Raw genomic sequence first — 12,927 nt, forward strand, 5'->3', positions numbered from 1 at the left:
CGAAAGGGCCAAGAAATGACCTCCACACACAGCACATAACCCCTGACATGTCGCCTCCTCAGTGACATCTGGAGATGCAGTTGTGTCGGGTTGTTACATTGTGTCATTGTCTTCTCTTCTCTTATTGGATCCACAAGTAACAATCAGTCTCCTCATAGTCTTTTCTGCAGAGCGTCTCCTGATTGCTGGTCTGATATTGGTGATAATCGGATTGACAGTGGCTCTCATCGTTGTCTCGACTCGTAAGTATCAATATACAATATCCTTTAGGTGAAATAATAGAACTGTTTGGGGTCTTCACATTGGCTTTTACAGTGGTTGACTACTACTAAGTCCACCCCGTCTGAAAGGCTCTGTTCCCCCATTTAAAATAAAAACAAAAAATACCACTTGCCTCCATTACCGGTGCTCTTTCAGTAATGTTGGCACTGGTCAGCACAGTGGCTCAGTGATTAGCATGGTGGCTCACTGTTGCTTTGTAGCACTGGGGTCCTGGGTTCAAATCCCACCAAGGACAACATCTGCAAGGAGTTTGTATGTTCTCCCCGTGTTTGCGTGGGTTTCCTCTGGGTTCTCCGGTTTCCTCCCACACTCCAAAGACATACTGATAGGGAATGTAGATTGTGAGCCCCAATGGGGAAAGTCATTATAATGTCTGTAAAGCGCTGTGGAATTAATGGTGCTATGTAAGAAATGCATAATTATAATAATAAAGTCCACCAGCACCTGTGACATAGTTATGCAAAGAGTGAATTGTGAAAACTGCAGCCCATTCATGGCCACTAATTGGCTGCAATGATCACATTGGCATAATGACGTCATGTGACTGCCACTGGGACACCCAACGCTGTGGATATTGGAGGTGAATATGTGTTATTTTAACTGGGGGAACTCAGCATTTCAGAAGGGGTTGTCTTAGTAATCTAAGCAGCCGCCAAGTTTTCACAGGCAAAACCCACCAGGATGGGGGCGCACATAACAGGATGGGGGCACAAATACCAGGATAGGGGGCTCAAATACTAGAATGGGGGAGCATGGACCATGATGGGGGCGCAAATACCAGGATGGGGGAGCATATACCAGGATGGGGAGCATACATACCAGGATGGGGGAGCAAATGCCAGGATAGGGGATCATTTACCAGGATGGGGGAGCATATACCAGGATGGGGGACCCATATGGGGGAGCATATACCAGGATGGTCAAGCTGGAGTTCTACCAGACCATAAATTGTAGGTTTATAGCCCAAGCAGAGACATATTGTCCATTTACGTAGGCTTAGCCCAAGAGAAGCATATCAAGTGGTAGCATAGTTACCCATCAGACGGAGGTTACCTTGTCGCGGTTGATGGGCACACATGAATTGGCCAAATTATGCGCTAAAAACCTTCATTTTGTACATTTCATTAAGTGACAAAACAGTCTAGATTAAATACGTTCAATGTACTCATGTGTTTTCTATCACTTATGTAGTGCTGCTGCATTTTCTATCTTTTTTGTATTGTTTGTAGTCATTGCAGTAGGTACTTGTTCACATTATAAGAAATGCTGGTCAGTTTTTCGCTTCATGAAACCGAATGCTGGCGGGGAGAATAAAGTTAATTTTCTCCCCACTGCATTCAGCTATGTGCAGACACTGAGCAGCATAATAATGGTATTACCTGCAGATTAATCGCAAATATGCAGGTTAATAGCGTTATTTCTGATGACAGGATCCCTTTAATTTTGTAGCACAATGCTTCAATAAAATGACGCCGGAGTCTGCACATGCGCACGCTCCATCTGGCGCCATTTTTTTTAAGACACTGTGTCTGCGAATTCTCAAATATGGTGTCTTCAATAAAATGGCGCCAGATAGCGTGGTATGCGCATGCGGTGACTCGGCGCCATTTTATTTAAGTAATGTACTACAACATCAGCATAATAGTGCGCATGCACCGCCCATCTCTATTACCCTTATGGGCGCCGCGTGCGCACTGCTATGTTGACTTTGTAGTACATTACTTAAATAAAATGGCGCCGGAGTCACCGCATGCGCATACCACGCTATCCGGCGACATTTTATTGAAGACACCGCATTTGAGAATTCGCAGACACAGTGTCTTAAAAAAATGGAGCCGAAAATGTACTAACTTTTGCTCGCCACCCGGGCGTAGAACGGGTTCAATAGCTAGTATATACAGTATATTAGTCTAATACTCAATAAGCTTTACCCACTAGATGGCGCTATTGTAGTTATTTAAACTACATACATATATCTTGTTAGTGATTCAGTTTACGCAACCCCATGTTTTTGCAATGAGCGTTTATATTCACCTCTGACATACATTATGTATTTATAAGCATTGTACCTGCCCAGGCTTTACTCTGCTCTTATTCCTCTTGATTACTATTGTTTTATCAATTTTATTTGTTGACGTAATAAAGATTTATTGATTTTATTTGGGTTTGTTCTGCTTTCCTTTTCTTCGATATATAATACTCACACAACCTTGCACAGAAAAGATACAAAGTGATCTAGAGAAACCGGAAATGTCAGCAGATCGTTTGATCTCCGGAGACCCCTGAGATCTCTAGTGCGAAGCCCGGAATTATTTTATTGTTTAATGAATGATATGAAGATCAAAACCTTTTATTCCAAATATAAATTGACGATTGATGATTATTTCATTGTACAGAAGTAATTGAAATCAGGAAACAAAAATCTGCTCCATGTGAGGATTATTGGATCGGGTACCTGGGAAAGTGTTATTATCGCTCTACAAAACGTGACACCTGGAGAAACAGCGAGGAATTCTGTAACTCACATAATGCATCACTGGCGATTATAGAAAATAAAGAAGATCTGGTGAGAAACTGATAATGTACAGAAGAGATGTACTATCCAGACAGGATTATACATAATAATAGAAAAAATAAGATTTAAGAGTCCTCAGTTTTTGATACCTTTTAATGGCTAACTGAATAGATGGTACAACCCTTACTACAAAAAGATGCCCAACTATAATCCATATTTCCAGACCCCCCACTTCTGTGTTTCAGGCAGCCCCCAAATATAAGAAGCAATGTTAGAAGCTCCCTGGTATATCCACCAGCTACAGGTACATTTCCCTGCAACCAGAAAAAATATAAAACCTGTCCATTTATAATGACCACAGACAAGATAAAGATCCCCAATTCACATCAGGACTATAAGATCCCAGGTACTTTCAGCTGTATCACATCTAATGTAGTGTACTTAATTATATGTATCAAATGTCCAGCTGGGGGTCTGTATGTAGGGGAGACAGGGCAAAAACTTAGGGCAAGGATGAATTCTCATCGCCACACAATAAAAGAAAAAAGAATAGATCTACCTGTGACCAAGCATTTTTGTTTCCCTGATCATAGCATCACAGACATGGAATTATTGGTATTAAAAGGTAATTTCAAATCTCAGAAAGACAGAAAAGTTTGGGAATATAAACTCATGGTGACCTTTGACACCTTCAGAGCAGAAATGAATGTGTTGCATGGATAGATGTCATTCTACATCAACTAAGGAATGTGCTCTTCAGACCTCTGGGGTCATCACAACCCTGGACCAGACCTCAATCATCGGACAATAAAACTTTCACACTCCTTATCTATGAACCATTCCAATATTTACAGCCAGAGCTGTTTATCTTTCTGCCATATTAATAGCTTTGCTTTACATCACTTGTCTCATCTATTGCATTATTTCTGTGTCCTATTGTGTATAAATATGTGACTCTTTAGATTTCATGTTATACGATGCCTGATGAAGAGGCCTGAGTAGTCTCGAAAGCTTGCAACTTGTTACCATCTTTTCACTTAGCCATTAAAAGGTATCAACCACTGAGGACTCTTAAATCTTATTTTTCTGCTTACTGGCTAATATGGTACAAAAATATATATATATATTTTCCTTGTATATAATTAAAATAATAATAATAATATCCACACAGGATTATATGTAACATTAAATATATGCCATTTGGACATCATTACTGCTAAATAGAGTACAATTAACATCCCATTAGCCTAAGGCCTCCTTCACATGTCAGTGTCTCCAGTACGTGTGGTGACAGTTTTCACACATACCAGACACACTTACACACATAGACCCATTCAAATGAATGGGTCTGCGCACATGTTAGTGTGTCTCCCCAGACCGTGTGCCCATGGGCAAAACACGCTGACATGTCCGTTTTTTACCTGCAGCATGGGCCGCAAAACGTCCCGCACCCGTGGATAATGATGACACATGGATGACATCTTTGTGTCATCAGTGTGACACATACCAATGCTTGGGAAAAGCCGCACAGTTCACGCTGTTCCCAGGCATTGGTTGCTGAAGGCCGCTCTCATTATTGTCAGCTGGTCTCCCTGCGATCAGCGCTTCAAGGTGACAATGATGGGAGTAATATTCAGCACCTGATGAGTACCTCATGTATTAAATAAATAATCAAAAAAAATGGCATGGACTCCTGCATAATAAACAGAGGGAAAGCCGACCTCTTGGGGCTGATGTTAATAATCTGGGAAAAGAGACAATATCCCAAAAGGTTCCCAGGCTATTAATAACAACAGCTCACAACTGGTTGGTTAGCTATTACTGATTAGTTTACAGGGGGACCTCAGAAAAAAAATTACGTAGGGTCCCCCTATAAGTATTAACCAGCAAAGGCTAGACAAACAGCTGTGAGCTGATATTAATAGCCTGGGAAGGGGTCAGGGTTATTGTAAACTAACCAGTAAAGGCTAACCAAACAGCTGTGAGCTGTTAGTAATAGCCTGGGAACCTTTTGGGATATTGGCCCCTTTCCCAAATTATTAACATCAGCTCCCAGTGGTTTGCAGAGTTTCCCTCCGCTGGTTATGAAAATTACGATGGAGCTCACACCATTTTTAAGAAAAATTATTTATATAATACACTATGTACACAGCAGGTGCGGAATACAACTCCCATCATTGTCACCTGGTCACGCTGATCGCAGGGAGATCAGCCAACAATGTTGTCAGTAGTATTCGGCACCCGTTGCCTGGTAACAGCGCTAAATGTACGACTTTTCCCAGTACATGTCATACTGATGTGGCATACAAATGCCACACCGTGTATTGCACACGGACACGGATATCTCTGGTACTGATATTTCCAGTACTGAAAATATCAGTACGTGTGAAGGAGGCTTTAGCCAGTTTTTAATTAGTGCTAGTTCCTCTCTGCCCTCTACATTTGTAGCTTTTAACCCAGGAGAGTCAGGTCTGATAAATATTATTTTTCAGTTCCCATCAGAGAGAGGTCACCTTATCGTGGCTGGTGGACTCTCATGATATGGCCAATTTGGTAACTTGGTACATTTATTTTAAAGTATATTGTATTCTCTCATTTGTGTATTATGCAGTCATAGAGGTTTGCACCTGTTCACACTTGTTTTATTATGTATGGTGTCGCTGGTCAGTTTTTTTTTTGTTTTTTTTTTAAATTATAGGTAATAACTATGATCTATTCTTATTATTTATTATATTATTAGGATTTCCTCTTAGACTTTAATGGTACAGACAATCACTGGATCGGTATGAGACGTACAAATGATAATACGGCCTGGACCTGGACTAATGGAGAATCATATAATGAAAGCTTGTAAGTCATTGCATAAGAAATAATGTCAGGACCGGACTGTGACTGAAATGGCATTTGAAAGTACATAAGCCCATGAAGCCCTCCCTACACCCACTCCCTAAGTGCGATTCTCTTTTAGAAATATGACCCTATCTGACATTGGAGGAAGCAATAACACCATTATATAAGGTTAAATAATACCGCCACACTGTGACCACATAACAGCACCACATAGTGACAGAATAATGACACCATACTGATCATTACCAGCACAACAGTACTAATATTAAAATAAATTCTGCAATATAAGAGACAAATAATACCACCTGACTATGGCCAAATATTACCAGCATACACAGTAATGAGAATACCATCATACTGATCACTAAAAAAAACTGCTGTACTGAGTATATTACCACCATACAGTGACCATATAATGGTACAAATTAGTGAAGCATCGTTGAAGTTCTCAATGATCATAGTAATTAATTTTCCCCTTTTTTCCACTCAGTCCAAACTGCTATGATCACTTCTTCCATCCATAACTCCTCTCTGCAGATTATAACATACAGACATCTTTGGATTTCTCTTTTCCTTCTTCCTCCAAACATTCCCCCATCTCTACACAAACTACATAGTACTATAAACAGTGACCTACACAGTAAAAATGCCCCTCTGTGCCCTGTATAGTAATTTTACCCTCATTTTGTGTCCCACACAATAGAAGTGCCCTCTCTGTGCCCCTACAATGAATAATAATGCTCCCTGTGCCTTCTTATAATAATGCTAGTTGTGTCACCTACATATCATGTGGAAAAAGTTGATCTGGTCATATGAGAGTAAAGTAGAACTTTTGGAACTAAATACAAAATACTGTGTGTCAGAAAACTAATATTGCACATCACCTTGAAAGCACCATCCCCACTATCAAACATGGTGGAGGCAGCATCATGCTGTGTGGATGCTTTTCTTCAGTATGGGTTATTATGGCTGCTAAGGATCTGCTAAAGAGCCCATAACTGCCATCTTGGCCCTCGTGTGAAGCTCAGCCACATAACACAGCCACAATTCCCTTATACACTTCAATATTGTGGTATTGCAATGGATAGCACAAGCGATCAAACAATTGCAAGTTCAAGACCCCTAAGGGGACTAACAAGTAAGGTAAAAATAAAAAATACATAAATATACAAATTTGGATCCCCAACTTTCCCCCATTAAAAATATAGAAATTATAAAACATAACCATATTTGTTGTAATTGTGTCTCAAAAGCTACAATCTATAGAAATATATAATTATTGAAACCATGCATTAAACTCCAAAAAGATATATAGTACTCAAATGCCAGAATTGAAAGTTTTCAGCTGCCGCACTTCAGAATAAAGTATAATAAATAGCAATTAAAGCATTATATTTGCTCCAAAGTGATACTAATAATAATGTCAGCCCAGCATGCACAAAGCAATTCCTCTCACAGCTCCATTGATGGAAAAAAATAACGTTACAGGTTTAAAAAAACGCGTCACAATGCGTGCTTTTGTTTTTTTTTAGCAAAGTTCGGAATTTATTTGACGGCTAACATATATATATATATATATATATATATATATATATATATATATATATATATACAGTACAGACCAAAAGTTTGGACACATCTTCTCATTTAAAGATTTTTCTTCACACTGAAGGCATCAAAACTATGAATTAACTCATGTGGAATTATATACTTAAAAAAAAAAGTGTGAAACAACTGAAAATATGTCTTATATTCTAGGTTCTTCAAAGTAGCCACCTTTTGCTTTGATGACTGATTTGCACACTCTTGGCATTCTCTTGATGAGCTTCAAGAGGTATTCACCGGAAATGGTTTTCACTTCACAGGTGTGCCCTGTCAGGTTTAATAAGTGGGATTTCTTGCCTTATTAATGGGGTTGGGACCATCAGTTGTGTTGTGCAGAAGTCTGGTGGATACACAGCTGCTAGTCCTACTGAATAGACTGTTAGAATTTGTATTATGGCAAGAAAAAAGCAGCTAAGTAAAGAAAAACGAGTGGCCGTCATTACTTTAAGAAATGAAGGTCAGTCAGTGCGAAAAATTGGACAAACTTTGAAAGTGTACCCAAGTGCAGTTGCAAAAACCTTCATGCACTACAAAGAAACTGGCTCACATGAGGACCGCCCCAGGAAAAGAAGACCAAGAGTCACCTCTGCTTCTGAGGATAAGTTTATCCGAGTCACCAGCCTCAGAAATCGCAGGTTAACAGCAGCTCAGATTAGAGACCAGGTCAATGCCACACACAGTTCTAGCAGCAGATACATCTCTACAATAACTGTTAAGAGGAGACTTTGTGCAGCAGGCCTTCATGGTAAAATAGCTGCTAGGAAACCACTGCTAAGGACAGGCAACGAGCAGAAGAGACTTGTTTGAGCTAAAGAACACAAGGAATGGACAATAGTCCAGTGCTTTGTTCTGATGAGTCCAAATTTGAGATCTTTGGTTCCAACTACCGTGTCTTTGTGCGACTCAGAAAAGGTGAACGGATGGACTCTACATGCCTGGTTCCCACCGTGAAGCATGGAGGAGGAGGTGTGATGGTGTGGGGAGGGTTTGCTGGTGACACTGTTGGGAATTTATTCAAAATTGAGGGCATACTGAACCAGCATGGCTACCACAGCATCTTGCAGCGGCATGCTATTCCATCCGGTTTGCGTTTAGTTGGACCATCATTTATTTTTCAACAGGACAATGACCCCAGACACACCTCCAGGCTGTGTAAGGGCTATTTGACCAAGAAGGAGAGTGATGGGGTGCTACGCCAGATGACCTGGCCTCCACAGTCACCAGATCTGAACCCAATCGAGATGGTTTGGGGTGAGCTGGACCGCAGAGTGAAGGCAAAAGGGCCAACAAGTGCTAAGCATCTCTGGGAACTCCTTCAAGATTGTTGGAAGACCATTTCGGGTGACTACCTCTTGAAACTCATCAAGAAAATGCCAAGAGTGTGCAAAGCAGTGATCAAAGCAAAAGGTGGCTACTTTGAAGAACCTAAAATATAAGACATATTTTCAGTTTTTTCACACGTTTTTGTTAAGTATATAATTCCACATGTGTTAATTCATAGTTTCGATGCCTTCAGTGTGAATGTACAATTTTCATAGTCATGACAATACAGAAAAATCTTTAAATGAGAAGGTGTGTCCAAACTTTTGGTCTGTACTGTGTGTATATATATATATATATATATATATATATATATAATGTGACAGGGTCACTGGTAAGGTGTGTGAGGGTTGGGTTTTTTTTGTGAGTAGGTATGAGATGGGCAGGGCACCTGCTTGCCATATCTCCACCTCAAGGGTGTGGCTGGAGAAGTTAAATGTGCAGCTGCTAAGTTTTTTTTTTACTGTGGTGTATTTGGAGACAGAGAAGTCTCCAGAGTTGAGTCCAGAGAAATCTGTATCCTGAGCATGTAATCCTGCATGTAAAGGACTGTGTTATACGTTATCCTTTTGCATTGCCGTTAGGCCGGACAGGCCGTGTTTATTTTGCTATCCGCCGCACTGGCCGCAATTTTTAATAAACCAGCAAATGAACTGTTCCTGTGTCTACCTCTGAGAGCTCAAGTGAGGCAATCTGCCAGTGTGTGTGGGTCTATATCTTTTTATTTTTCCATTTTCTTTTTCACCGATAAAACATTTCCAAATGAAATTAATCCAATATTGGCGTATTTTCTTGTCTTTTTTTCTTTTCCCATTTTTCTTGAACATTATTCGCAGTGACAATGGATGAATCACCTACACCCCTTGTGGGTGTTTTTTTTCTATGGTGCTCATTTGTGAAATTTTAAAGTACCGTCATTTGATGCTGTATACAATCTTTGTGCTTCTAGAAGTTGTAATCCTGCGAAACGTGAAGAGAATAAACCGCACTGTCAATATCTTCGTTTAATCCTGACTCCTTGGTTGTACACCAGCAGTGCAGGATATCTGCTAAATCCCAGCCATTGTGGGAATATTTCCATGTCCAATATTTTTTTTTTTTTGCTGAATGATGTGACTTTTGCTGACTGTCCGCAAAAGAAAATGGAATTGTTTGTTCAAGTGACTGTGTCTGTGAAAACAAAAATATGGACTGTGCATAGTAAAAAATGGGCAACATTTGGATATATCTTGTAGGTAGGAATAGCAGCTTGTAATTTTTTTTGCACAATAATGATATAAATGGACAAAAATCAGTTAATACACCGATCAAAATTAATCTGTTTTGCTTGTATGAAAAAAATGTATGTGTGAATGAGGCTTTAACAGCAGTTTATAACAATAAAACACATGGATGCAGGAGGATACTGGCATTTTTTATTGTTCTTTAAATAAGTTTTTTTTTTATGGGATGGTGGGTGCCACCCTTCAACCTTTTGGATTTTGCATGGACATTACTCATTGGGTTGAACCATCGGAGATCCCTATAGTCAGAAGGTGTCCCCTTCCAAACCCATAAAGAGTCCCCTGGAGAGGACTGTATTGGATGGAGCCGGTTTGATTCTTTTTTAGTTTATAATAACACCAAACAGTTTGCATTGGGGTAATAAACGATAGAAGCTGATGTGATGATTCCCTAAACAAAATGTCTTGCTTTCCAGATTCAAAATCACAAGATGGTCAGAGAATTCTGGAGAAATTGAATATGTTTTCCTGCATCAGGACGGTGTGAAGAGTCAGAAAGGATCTTTTCTATACAAGTGGATATGTAACAAGAAGTAGCGTTATGTGGAGACAAACATCCCATCATACAGAGGCGGATAGTGACAATACAGGACTTGTGTCCTCCTTGTGGATATGTACACTGCACATTTATCTGCAGCTGTAATAGGCTATGTGCCCACGATTTTGAAATGCTCCGGATTTTTCCTGAGCGTTTCTGCATCTTCCTGGCAGAAAAAAACACATGCGGATTGTACAAGCGGATTGTACATGCGGATTGTACATGCGGATTGCACATGCGGATTGTACATGCGGATTGTACATGCGTTTTTCCTGCCAGGGACATGCGGATGTGAAGCGTTCTTCACTTTCATTTCCGCATGCGGGTTGACAAGCGCTTTCCAAGCGATTTTAGCATCACTTGGAAAGTGCTTGACAACTTGGTCACACTATATAAATCTATGCAACCAGCATATATAGTGTGACCGTAAAAGAATGGTAAAAAATAAAAAAATAAATCTATACTTACCTTCCGATGGCCCCCGCAGTCTTGCTTCGCTCCGTCCTGGCTGCCGGCAGATCGCGGTACACTGAAGGACCTGCCGACGTCAGCGTTGCGTGACCCATCACATGACTATGACTTAAGCGCAGGTCCTTCAGTCCATCGCTAGCTGCCGGCATGAAAGGGCGAGTACAGCGGGGGCCGTCAGAAGGTAAATATAATCTTTATTTTTTATTTTATTCTTTTTTTTCACAGTTTCTATGGTACCTGGGTCTGGATGAGAGTCTCCTGTCCTCCACACCCGGGTACCATCCGCACATTGAACGCATGTATTCCGCATATGCTTATCTAGTGAAGCGGAATCCATGTATTCTAATGCAAGTCAATGGCGGCGAAAATGCTGCGTTTCCGCAAAATAATTGGTAGTGCTGTGTATTTTTCCGCAATGATTATCCGCAGCGAAAATTTCCGCAGCATGTGCACAGCACATGCAGATTATCATTGGGGAACATGGCAGGCCTTCTACCATTCATTATTTAAGCATTTCTGCAGCGTTTTTGCCGATGCGGAAACGCTTAAAAAACTCATCGTGGGCACACAGCCATACAGTAGTCGGGATACAACACACAGATCACGAGATGGAAAAAATACAGCAATGACTTTAAACAATTAGTGTTAGTAACAAGGCAAAACAACAGTAGAACAAATGCCGTATTTTTCGGACTATAAGACGCACCGGACCATAAGACGCACCTAGGTTTTAGAGGAGGAAAATTGGAAAAAAATATGTAAGCAAAAAATGTGGTCATGATGCCCTGTTATGGGGGAGGGGATCTGCTGCTGACACTGGTATTGAGGTAATGTCCCCCAATTCTGTTAATATCCTCCATCCTGGTACGTATGGCCCCTCCTTCCTGGTATAAGTGGCCCCCATCCCATCCTGGTATGCATGGCACCCCTTTATCACCCATCCTGGCATGCATGGCACCCCTTTATCCCCCATCCTGGTATGCATGGCACCCCTTTATACTCCATCCTGGTATGCATGGCACCCTATGAGCCCCCATCCTGGTATGCATGGCACCGCTTGAGCCCCCATCCTGGTATGCATGGCACCCCTTGAGCCCCCATCCTGGTATGCATGGCACCCCTTGAGCCCCCATCCTGGTATGCATGGCACCCTCTGAGCCCCCATCCTGGCATGAATGGCACCCTCTGAGCCCCTATCCTGGTATGCATGGCACCCCTTGAGCCCCCATCGTGGTATGCATGGCACCCCTTGAGCCCCCATCCTGGTATGCATGGCACCCCTTGAGCCCCCATCCTGGTATGCATGGCACCCTCTGAGCCCCCATCCTGGCATGAATGGCACCCTCTGAGCCCCCATCCTGGTATGCATGGCACCCCTTGAGCCCCTATCCTGGTATGCATGGCACCATCTGAACCCCCATCCTGGTATGCATGGCACCCTCTGAGCCCCCATCCTGGTATGCATGGCACCCCTTGAGCCCCCATCCTGGTATGCATGGCACCCCTTGAGCCCCCATCCTGGTATGCATGGCACCCACTAAGCCCCCCCATCCTGGTATGCATGGCACCCCTTGAGCCCCCATCCTGGTATGCATGGTACCCCTTGAGCCCCCATCCTGGTATGCATGGCACCCCTTGAGCCCCCATCCTGGTATGCATGGCACCCTCTGAGCCCCCATCCTGGCATGAATGGCACCCTCTGAGCCCCTATCCTGGTATGCATGGCACCCCTTGAGCCCCCATCGTGGTATGCATGGCACCCCTTGAGCCCCCATCCTGGTATGCATGGCACCCCTTGAGCCCGTATCCTGTTATGTATGGCACCCATTGAGCCCCCATCCTGGTATGCATGGCACCCTAAGAGCCCCCATCTTGGTATGCATGGCACCCCTCTGAGCCCTCATCCTGGTATGCATAGCACCCCTTGAACCCCCATCCTGGTATGCATGACACCCCTTGAGCCCCCATCCTGGTATGCATGGCACCCCTTGAGCCCCCATCCTGGTATGCATGGCACCCTCTGAGCCCCCATCCTGGTATGTATTTCACCTTCTGAACCCCCA

At 42.2% G+C, this 12,927-nt stretch overlaps 1 protein-coding gene across 1 annotated transcript in view; it reads left to right on the plus strand.

Moving 5' to 3' along the window:
- LOC141271201 (C-type lectin domain family 2 member A-like) overlaps nt 1-12,118 on the plus strand; it is a 49,917-nt gene extending 37,799 nt beyond the window's left edge. The window contains exons 2-5 of the mRNA XM_073681313.1: nt 159-242; nt 2,679-2,848; nt 5,538-5,647; nt 10,272-12,118. Coding sequence (XP_073537414.1) covers nt 159-242; nt 2,679-2,848; nt 5,538-5,647; nt 10,272-10,392 — 485 coding nt within the window. The 3' untranslated portion in view covers nt 10,393-12,118. The remainder of the gene's footprint in view (nt 1-158; nt 243-2,678; nt 2,849-5,537; nt 5,648-10,271) is intronic.
- The last annotated feature ends 809 nt before the right edge of the window (nt 12,119-12,927 follow it).

This window comes from Phyllobates terribilis, unplaced genomic scaffold (assembly GCF_046119375.1).
Source record: "Phyllobates terribilis strain yellow unplaced genomic scaffold, ASM4611937v1 Scaffold_5__5_contigs__length_657084704, whole genome shotgun sequence".
Lineage (NCBI taxonomy): Eukaryota > Metazoa > Chordata > Amphibia > Anura > Dendrobatidae > Phyllobates > Phyllobates terribilis.